The 11,831-nt window shown below is 36.4% G+C and overlaps 1 protein-coding gene across 2 annotated transcripts in view; it reads right to left on the bottom strand.

Annotated features, from left to right (window-relative positions):
• Positions 1 to 3,374: 3,374 nt before the first annotated feature.
• Positions 3,375 to 11,831, bottom strand: part of LOC145994757 (uncharacterized) — a 50,697-nt gene continuing 42,240 nt past the window's right edge. The window contains exon 5 of one of the 2 annotated variants that reach the window (XM_083130996.1): positions 3,375 to 8,202. In XM_083130996.1, the coding sequence (XP_082987122.1) occupies positions 8,092 to 8,202 (111 nt within the window). In that variant the 3' untranslated portion in view covers positions 3,375 to 8,091. The remainder of the gene's footprint in view (positions 8,203 to 11,831) is intronic. The other variant, XM_083130997.1, reaches the window with a different exon arrangement.

The raw sequence follows: 11,831 nt of genomic DNA, 5'->3' as shown, positions 1-11,831 counted from the left end.
GGTGGTTCAGTGATGATTTGGGCAGTCATCTCCTGGTATTCTGCCGGACCCATCATCACCCTACATGGAACACTGCCAGGGACTACGTAACCATTCTGAGTGACCAGCTGCATCCCATGGTGCAAACTTTGTTCCCAGATGGTGATGCTGTGTTTCAAGATGACAGGAGCCCCGTTCATCAGTTCACATGCTCCAGGATTGGTTCGATGAGCACGAAGATGAAGTGTCACATCTGCCATGGCCTCCACAATCGCCAGACCTCAATATTATTGAGCCCCTGTGGTCGGTTTTTGAGACCAAGGTGCGAGCCCGGTACCCATCACCATCGTCTCGACAACAACTTGCAGCTGCTTTGGAGGAAGAATGGAACAACATCCCTTTGACAACCATATGCAACCTGTATTTGTCCATTCCATGTCGACTGCTTGCCGTTCTGCATGTCAAAGGGGGTCCTACTCGATATTAATAAAGGTAATGTGAATTTCTGCAGGTGTTTCCATATTTTTGTCCATCCCCTGTATATAATGTAAATTAGAGAATTATTGGAAGAATCCGAGCCATGTTTGTTGAATTGTAAATAAATGTATATAGCCCATTTCTGCGAGTTTTCAGCAATCACCCTGCAACATTAATTCAGTAAGTTCTTCCCTTTGATTGATTCTTTGGTTCCGAGTGCTTTGGTGAGGAACAGGGTGGGAACCCAGGACTAACGAGCCTATTTAGTTGTTTATTTGGGTTTTTCCTACCACAAGCAGCCCGGTAAGGGTGGAGTGTTGCGGAAAAATATCTCTGAAAATACCTATACTATAGAACTTCGTTTTGTGAATTTTGCCATCTTCCTGCTTGATCTGTTAAACTATCCAGTCAATAACAATATACTTACATAGAAAAATCTGTTTTTGAGATTCTTAAATTGGGTAATCTGCTTTTTGCATAATTTCTCAGAAATATAGACAATCATAGTTCTTGCTAAATTTAGCACCTGACATAGTATAAATCAAAATCTTAAGTGTTGGCGTGTGTGCTTCTGGTACGTGTAGTTACTTTAAAAAGCAAATATTGGGTGTGTAAAGGAAAGCCTTCTTATGAAACAGTAAAAAATCAACCTTATTTCCTTGTAACATTAGCTTAAGTGCTTCTTGCAAGCTAATAAGGCTCTGGTGTGTGGTCCTACGTCACCTACAATCCTCTGTAAGGTTTGTGTTGTCCTATAAATTGTCGATATACTTGCTAAGTGCCTAGTTACAGCCTAAGATTTTAGTTTCAGAGGTTTTTAGTCCTCAAAAGTCCTCCTTTATAGCCTAAGCTTTTAGCTTCGGTAAATTGATTTTATTCCTCAGAGACATTTAGTTTGTGTAGTAAAAATAAATCTCATATATTATAACAAATACATATAAAAGTAAAGTAAAGTGTTCCCCTGTGGATAGCACCACGCCATGAAGGCGTATAGGGGGTGTGGGGGTAACGCCCCACACTTTCTTGATCCGGTCGTGAGTGGGGGTGATGTGATCAGCATCACGCCCCAGACCGCCTTTACCCCCCAGGGTTTCCCCCAGGTACCCATGTTACTCGACGCTGGGTGGGTGCCGGGGCCGCTTTCACCGTTAGAAAAGTTCCCGGATTTGAACCGGCCGGGGATCGAACCCGGGACCTTGAGCATGGTAGTCAGACACGTTACCGACTGAGCCACCGCGGCCACTAATACAAATACATATAACCCATGGTATTAAGTCAATCAGTAATTTCTCATTGGGAGGAGAAATATGTTGGTTAAAATTGTAAAATCAAGACATTTTTGCATGTCTGGTTGAAGGTGTTATTACTATAAATATTCGAAATTTATTTTAAATCAACCGAAATGATAGTAATTTTGCGTTTGCTGTTTGAGAAATCGATAATTAAATTTTAATTATGACAGAATTGCGAGTTTTACAGTGTTACTTGGTTTGTATTCTCTGATGAGATTTTGTTTACTACTTTTAGTATTATGAGACAAGAAAGCAAGTTTTTTCTTGAGATGTAGCAGAATTTACCACATATATAGTAGATAAATGCTCACAATAGAAAATTTCATAGGCATGCACAAGACAGTAATTGAAGGTTTCGCCAAAACCTATCAGTGTTGAAAATTATGCATTTATTGCTACAAAGTTGAATCTCATCTCAAATGTGTATACTTTAAAAAAAGAGGTGTGTGTGTGCTGTATGGCTAAACTTCTTCTGAAGAACCTTCTCCTACTGTTCCAGAGAAGACCTGAGGGACGAGGTAGCAACCATCATGGAACTGGCACTAAAACATGGATATACTGAATGTCAAATCTCCACATGGTGCAGCAAAGCTGAAATCCAAGTCAGACAAACTGCACCATCAACACAACCCGCTCCACCATCGCAACCAGATCCCAGTAACAAAACCAAGTGGTTTGACTTTCCCTACCATCCTACCACATCCAACCGCCTTACCAAAGCCCTCCGCTCCTACAACATCCAAATAGCACACAAACCAACCTCCAAAATACCTGACCAACTAAACAAACATAAAGGGTACTTCCTCTCCCCCCTCAACAATGCAGGCATCTATGATGCTGAATGTGAGTGCAAGGCTCATTACATCGGCAGATCCATCAGGCCCATCAGTGAGAGAATTCAGCAGCACCTATCAAATTCAAAAACTGCCCAACCCACCACCGGACTTGCCAGGAACAAATTCCGCAACTATCAAATTGAGAAAGTACATGTCAAATGCAAAGCACACACTCTGATAAACACAAAAATTAAAGAAACACACGCCATCATGCACTACAACCATGAACTGAACATAGATAGTGGTCAGGCACACCATGCCTGGCTTCCGTTACTGCAGCAATTAACACCTGTGAACAGCAGACGACACATACACAGACATACAGGCGACAGCAGCACACCTAGTGGCGATTTAGGAAAAACAACAGAAACGTGCCAAGCAACAACACAACAAATTCCAATGAGGATGGTGGCAGTGGCTACCGAAATTAATAGAAAATAATGTAAAACAGCTTCGCGGAAAACTTTATAATGTTCAATCTGTCCCACACGCTACAGAAATTCCTTGACAATCTAAGATTTAACATCAATAATCATGAGTTGCATATCACCCCTTTAATAAAGAAAACCATTTTACATTTACTGTTGACATTCAAGAGTTGAACATTAACCCTCTCCAATAAAAATGAAGTCTCAATCACCACACCATACTTACCATCCTGTGACAAACTAAAACTATGCATAAAATGAAACACAAACAACACATTGAATGCTACACTATTGCTGGGCAGGGGTGGTGGTGTGAGGGGTATTAGTCTGACAAATGCCCGAGTTTTCATTACACATGACTTTATTACAAATATTTACAAAAGTACAAAATTATGAACATGAAGTACTTGGTTTTTCACAAATAACTGCAGAATGAGAAGAGTCTTAACAATAGGAGTAATTTGTCTATTTCTATTTTTCTTCGTTGTTTTCAATACTACTAATTAAGGTGAACATTACTAAGACTTTGTCAAAATGCATAATTAAAATACAAGTAGAAATGCAAAAGAGATTCCTCCCTAGTGTGGAAATTATTGCCTACTTGCAGTACATGAAACATTTGGGAGACAGCGCATGTTTTCAAACTTGTTCAACATGTATTTTAACTTGGTAATAACATTTTTACGAAGGTTTGCAAACCTGGGAAATACAATCTGTGCCGTTATTGAAAAATTATCACAAATGTAAGGCACCGTAAGTATAAAACCATTTTATTGATAGCTTAAGATAAGGACTGTATTATTAAGAGCATGGGATACAGTCTCAATTTTACATTTTAAGTCAAGTGCATCATAGAAGAAACTACTAGGTTTCCTTCCCCAGATATGTTAATTGCATTCCTAAAACATATCCAGGGTTCCTCCCAAAAAGGAAGGAGAATCATTATGAAAGCATTTACAACACACATAATAATTTCAACATGGTTTAACTTTACAACACAAATAGAGAGAAAAATAATTTCATGTTGTTGTGGAAGCCTAAATTGAGTAAATTGCAAATTTCTTGCACAATACACAGATCTGCATTTATGAATTTTACACATGACAAACAGTGTACCATTCTCACACTAATGCTGAATCCAATACAAATACAGGCAAAAGTGTTTCAAATGTCAATTAGAAAGCTTAAATGCTATGATCCCTGTATTTCAAATTCAAAATAAACTTATTTTTTATCTTGCTGCTAAAGTTGCCAGTCAGGTTAATTTGATGAAATACCATCTTACAGAATTAATTCTATCTCTAGACAGACATAATATTTTGTTGCATTGAATATGAGGGGAGATGATATAAATGGTATGTTACAATTTGGCAAGAATATCTGTGCTGAATGACAATTGTGAATGAGTGCTGTATGAGATTTCACAAAAATTATATTTTCATAATTGATATTGTTAGGAACCTGTCTACTCTCGAAGGAATGCAGATGAATAAAAATGGTAACATTGAGATAGAGCATTACGAATTTTCAATAATTAAAAATTACTATTTTTAACTATTAAAATAATATTAGATTAGGTCTTTAATTATTGAAATACTGTAATATTATGTCTTTTATAATTAACTTTGAATAGTTTTGGCATGCAGTTATATTTGTTGATTTTGTGTGGTAAAAAAAAGTTAATAACTATCCCAAGAGGCAGCATCAGTGTGAATGATTAGACTTACGTTGGTAATTCTTAAGCTCTCGGCCAAAAAATGACTATCAAAAGTGGATGAAATATAAAAACTAATAACAAAAAACTTTTTCATCACTACAAATTGGTTTATTGTTATTACTTTCAACAGACGAAACAGACAATCTGCAAAAATTTAGTTTGGAGTACTGAAGAAAAAATTCAATACAATGCTTTTGGTAAGTTTCATTATTTCATGATTAATGAATTTAGTACAACTGATAGAATTAGCCTTTAATTTAACCAGAGAATACAAAAAAGAGAAAATAAACTTGTTGCTAATACTGAAAAACCGAAACATTCTTCTTCCTAGTTTTATTGGTGGAATATAAACAATAACATAGACAAATCTCATATTAAATAACATATAGATAATGCTATTTCACAGCTGTAAAATAATATATAACCTGAAGTCGGAGATTATTTCTAAATTGTATTACGTGCATAAACAGTACATGCACCAACTAAAAATCTTGCAAATAAAAAAAACATATCCAAATTCATTTTAAATTTTAAAAAAATGTTTAGTGCAAATTACAATATTTTTTAAAAAACGTATTGTAAAGTCAGTCCTTTTCAACCACTAATACTATTCCAAAATCAAATGATTTGCTTTAACAGTTACCAATTACTGTTCACTGATTCAACACGTGCTTGTAATCATTTCATACAATACATGGTTGAAAAAGGCCACACAATTATAATTCTTACAAAAAAAATTACATGATGATGCCTTTTCAATTGTAGTTGTTTCACAGGTACAGAGATATTGCAACTTGTCAACTTACAGCATATGTAAACGATTGTATAATAGGATAACCTAGAATTTCTGTGGTTGATTTAATTCCAATGGAAGCATCCCTTGTTCAAACACACATTTCAAGAGTACAAATTCACCCTTTACATTTCAACACATCATTGTAACTTGACAACTGGACATTGGTGCTAAAAAGTTATATCAAATAACCATACCAAATTCAGATGGCAAAATCCAGATAATCCAAAACTTGTATTTGGATATTGGATGATTTTTATCCATCATCCAAATTCAGTCATGTGCATATCAGTTCCTTGGATGTTGGACCATGCTAATACCAACATATGTACTTGATGGAAAAAATCCATCCTAGTCACCCTCCCAGTCCCACCAACAACCCAACCCCTGACCACTATAAAATCCAAATGGATCTCTTTTGACAAGAGAATCATTTACCTGTTGTAGGATCCGTCAAAGCAAGCAAGGTCAATGAGTGCAAAACAAAGATGCAAGCCCTCAAGAGAGGATTCCACCATTCCAAAAAATGATATTAAGGAGTCAATATTGAAATTCTGCACACATGGTAAAAAAAACTACATAATCTTTGCAATTAAGCAAAACATTAGCAAAAGTGTTTTCAAATTGATTCAACTGTGTGAACTGAAAAATGTTAAGACTCTCAGAACTAGTCCCAACTGAATCGTATTTTATGACTTTCCTTTGTGTTAATAATGTGTTCACTTACATGGAAATATAGTATCAGAGAATTTCTTCAGTGCCAGTAATCACATGTGAAAACATCAATGTACTATAGCTGTAGAAAACATGTACTTGCTTAAATAGTTAAGCTATAATTGTAAGTTTCCATACTGGGTACAGGGCAAGCCATGTAGTAGAGAACCTACCTGATAATTATAAGAAAGATGCAATCATGATAAATAATAGCATTAAATCAATAAATATAATAAGAAATAAAAGAAAAAGATAACAGCTCTCTGTTACAGTTATGAGAAATCAAGTGATATCAGACTCTTTCATCTCAATTATGATTCCAAGTTCCACATAAATCAATTATTCACATCAATTTATAATATATGCAATGTCTCAAAACCATTTCTGGAAATTTCAAGGGGTCTCAAGTTCCTTTTGTCCCTAGTATAGAGCACTAAATAAATAGGTATGATCAAAAACATGAAAGAATATATGTCTGAACAAATGTATGTTCAAGAGAGAGAGTACAAAGCAGATGTATAAACAAAATCTGCATAATATAGAGAGATATGCGTTTATGGGAATGTGGTCTAATAGAGAGTGAAAAGGAAAACTTCAAACTACACTATCAAAAATTCTGTCTCTAGCTATAATTTTCACTTGATTGAAGGCACTTTGGCTGAGACAAAGACACAGTTCCTCTTGCGAAACAACTATAGGAACATACCACAATCTTTGTACACATATTATTATATGAATTTTCCTGGATTATATTGAACACTAGGGACATCTTTGAAATGATGGAATCCTTTCAAACATATCACAAGTAAACAAGAGGTTCTTTGTTTCAATGTCATTTTATTTTATTTTTTGTCTCCAGTCATTAAACACTTTTTTATTCCCCATTTGGAAATATTTAAATAATGCTAGAGTGCAACTTGAAACAAACATGGATTTTCTAAAAATTAAACTTGTTATATTATACTTATTTAACTGAGAAATAATATGCCTATCTTCTTGGGAGGAACCTTCAGGAACCTATTCAACCACAGAAATTCTTCTATATAAGTATACACAAATGTTAGTCACACAATTTGTAAACATTCACAATTCATTAACCCAATCACCAAATGACTAGCAAAAATTAATGCACAAGTCATTGACAATACATTATGCATATTTTAGGTATTAACATTCAGAGAAAAGTTAACATAAAAATAACCAATGACAGTTTTTGTTGCCAAAATAATAGCAATTTTCATTGTCTATGCATTCCTGGAAAATTTTCCACTTCCTCAAATATAATACCAGAAATAAATATTTCTGCATAGTTGAAATAGGCTACCATAATTCATTACACACATACAATATGAAAATACAAAGTGATACAAGAAAATATACATATATATTCTACTATTCTAACACTATGTCACAATATGAAAATACAAAGTATGATACAAGAAAACATACATATATGTTCTACTATTCTAACACTATGTCAATAAGAACAAATACAAGGATAATATATAACTACACACACTCTATTTAAAGGAATAATTAGTTGTCCTACATAACAAACATAAATATCTTTCTTAAAAATACTACAACTTAAAACTCTTAAAACTACATAATCACTACTACAATAGACTATCACAAAACTGTACATAGGTACACCTTACCTATCTCTGAACCATAAACACACATGCTCAGTATGGCCTGGAAGAGATTATCACCTGACATTTGAAAGACATTGTAGTTGAAAGACAATGAAATGGCAGGATCTGTTGAGAGAAAGAAATTTACGAGACACCACTTGAGCATACATTTCTCACTCTTATTTGTGAATATCATTGAAGGGAACAAAGACACTGCAATTTCACTTCCAGTTATTCCTTATATACAGTGCCATTGCCACGATCCCAACAGCACAGAATCCAATAATGGCAGTTCTGTACAGCATATTCATTGACTGACTCAGAACAGCAGCCTGGAAAGAAAAAAAACCCTCTTTTATCATGGAATAATAAAGACAAAAATTATAATTACAGAAAAAAAAAACACTGTACCCATGCTGCTTCTTTTGCTTGGTTGGATTCTATTACAAGTGAAAATCAATTGAAAACCTTAATTTGTTTTTGTTTTTGTCTAGTTGTTTTCTGTATGTAGGGTTGAACAAGTTTGCTGCGTTTTAGCACAGATCTATTGCTGAACTACATATACAAAGGCTGTCTCAGAGAAGGTGAAACTAATTCCTGTATAGGAAAACAGCGACCTCCATTGGCTAGCAAATGTACTAGGGTGAAAATTTGGTTCATTAGCTGCCGATTGAGACCAAAATTAGCGCAATAGGTCAAAAAGTCGTGACAGCGTAGCAGTTAAAAGACAAGCATGTACATGGACCCCTCCAAGAATCATTAAAATGAAACCAAAAAATTACAAACCACAAAATTTTTATTCAGAATCAGCCATATCGAGTAGACATACATCTTTTTCAAAATAGGCACCATTGACAGCTAAGCAAGCATCCATACACTCCTGCCACTTTGTGAATGTCTTTGAAAATTCGTTGTCAGGTAGCGAACTGAAGAAAACTTGTGCTGCGGTGATCATTTCTTTGTTCGTCATGAAATAATGACCATGTAAAGCGACCTTTAAAAGTGGAAATAGCCAAAAGTCACAGGGTGCAAGGTCCTGGCTGTATGCTGGATGTGGGAAAATTTCTATTTTTCTCTTCGTCACGTAATCCTGAAAAGCCGGCTCGGTATGCTGGCATGCGTTATCGTGGTGCAATATGAAGAAGTTCTTCAAATGCGGCATCTTTTTTGCTACGTGCTGGCGCAGAGTCTCAATGACTCCTTGGTAATACTGTGGCTCTACTCAGTTTGTCTTGATCGGCATATGCCTGTTGAAACATTGTATATGTTTCCGCAGCACTTTTCCCTAAACGCCAACAAAATTTTATGGCATGTCGCTGTTCATCTTGAATACTCATCGCGAAATGCACAACACCTGGAGGGGTAAACGAAACACGTTCCACGTAAATCAACACAGCTGCTCACTAACGTGGTTTCGCAACATGTGACAACTTGCTACGGAAACAGAATAAGTCATCCTACATGACGCGACTAGTGCCGAAACCATAGGCAGTGTTGCCAAGCCAGGAAAAAATCTGTCTCACCTTCTCTGCGACAGCCTTTGTATTTTCAACTTTCAGTTAGTGCCTGTATACCTTAAGAAGAATAAGTCTTTGGGGTCCACGTGCAGTCATTTATGAGCCACTGCAAAGGCCTTTCCACCCATCTGCCTGCGAACTGAGGCCATTGTTGAACTTTCTCCTCCACTGAGAGTTGCCTAGAAATTCGTGTAAGTTTTAGGCTGACAGAGGGCAAGAAGAACTCTCTCCTCTTCACTGGTGTATAGGAGGTGCCATCTTTAAAATAACAAAAATGGCATTTTGAAGTTCACTTGATTAGTGTTGCAGGCTTGAGGTAATTTTGTACAGAAGAGTTGACACCTCATACAAATTTGAGCTGTATACAGTCTGTCCTACAATTTTTATTGGACTTTTAAGGTTTTCATGCGAGTCTTGAAATAATTTCAAAGGCTCATTGTCTTCACTGTCTGTGGTTGTATTGCAACTCATGTTCGAGACACCTCAGGCAATTAAGGTAGTGCACCTTTGCAATTAATAGATTCTAACCAAGCAAAACAAACAATATGAAAATAATGGTTTTGGTTTAATTTTTAACTATGTTTTCTGCATAACATCATGAAAACTTAATTTACTCCAATTTTCAGAATTCTCAGATTTATGTGAATTCTTCCTTAGGGATGGGGAAAGGCTAAATGTAAAAACATGGTTCAAAGGTAAGGATCACAATAAAATAAAAGTTCCCCGAAGCATAAAATTGCTGGCCACTCTCCATCAACATGGACTTGATTTTTTATCGCTATGTAAAAGGGCGATTTTTATTGAACCGGCAACACTGATGGAATATACTTGTCTAGTTGCCATGTGACAAAATAAGAATGAATTGTTCTGGAGATTTATGTGAACATGTTTATTTGTTGGTTGCAGATTACGTATTACTCTGTGTTTGTGAATTAGATGCAGTTGAAGTGTGATATGTGTGTTTGATCTCCCCCTGTAATATTTACGTCAGAAATGGCAAGTATACATAAAGTTTTGGTTTGCATGTGGATGAAAGGCTTTGCAAATTCACAAGGCAGATGGACATGAATCAGTTGCTGAACAACACAGCGAAGGTCACCCTCGTAACTGCAACATATCAACATGACCTGGATGCACTTCGTACATTGCTGGAAAATGACAACCGATGGACTATATGTCCTGATAGTAAATGCTCCGTTGATGGTGGCGTTGCAAGCAAAACTTCAAATATGAAAAAATTTAAGGTCAAATGTGTGACTGAACATACCATTCCCACCTCAAGTTTTTTGAAATTAAGATATTCTCTTTTCTGGGGGATGTCTCAATAATGTATTACATAAGGATCTCAATGGGTGGCAGCAGGGGTGCCCCACAGGGGGGTTTCATGACGTGCCTGCATCATGGGAATTTTTTGGGGGGACAAAAATTTTATACCAATTCTATATATCTTCACACAAAAATGGGGGGATCATATAGTTTGATTGACTTGTTATTGATTTTTAGTTTTGGTTATTATATATAGTTTTCTACCTACCTGTGGGTGATCGCGGCAATAGGGTTGAAATGAAACACAACCTCTTATGCCTTTAGAATCAGTTAGGTTAGTAGAGCAGACAAACTGTGCAGAATAAGGTTGACTAACAACGGCAGTGAGCCTAAAGTATCTAAAGTAAACACATATTGCTTAAATATGTCTGTATTATACAGTGACGCAGCCACAGGGTGGGCAGGAGGTTATTGCACACCCCCCCCCCCCCCAACCTTAGATGGAAGTCAATTCTAGGGTAGCAAGGGGGGACAAACATTGACGGCCAAGGGCAACTGCAAGGGGGGCACAGAGGAGAAATTACCCCTTCGATTTCAAATTTTATGCAAATTAAAATTCGTTTTGTACAATTTTCTTGCTTGCTTCGCTCGCATTATCTGCTTTTCTCGTTTTAGTCAAGTTCAGAGCTGTAGCTAGGGGCGGCGGGAGTCGGACATGGGTGCCGAATGATCTAAATGAAAGAAAGTTGTGAAGAGAGAATGCCTTGGTGCCCTGTGATATTATTTGTGCCTTATTAGAGGCAAACAGGGGGGGATTTTGACGGCCTAGGGCACCAGCAAGGGGGCACAGAGGAGCAATTAACCCTTCATTTCAAATTTTATGCAAATAAAAATAAATTTTGTAAAATTTTCTTGCTTGCTTCGCTCGCATTATCTGCTTTTCTCGTTTCCGTCAAGTTCAGAGCTGTAGCTAGGCATGGCGGAAGTCGGCCATGAGTGCCGAATGATCTACAAAAAGTTGCAAAAGACAGAATGCCATGGCATCCAGTGAAATTATTTGCGCCCTATTAAATCAATATTGTTTTCAATTGCAAAAATTGGATCTAAAAATGTTCTTGCTCGATTCGCTCGCATTCTGCTTGTTTTCTCTAATGTAATGTATTTTAATAATATGTGTT

This window comes from Lepisma saccharinum, chromosome 11 (genome assembly GCF_977018435.1).
Source record: "Lepisma saccharinum chromosome 11, izLepSacc3.1, whole genome shotgun sequence".
Classification (NCBI taxonomy): Eukaryota; Metazoa; Arthropoda; class Insecta; order Zygentoma; family Lepismatidae; genus Lepisma; species Lepisma saccharinum.
This window is presented reverse-complemented; position numbering and strand designations above follow the sequence as displayed.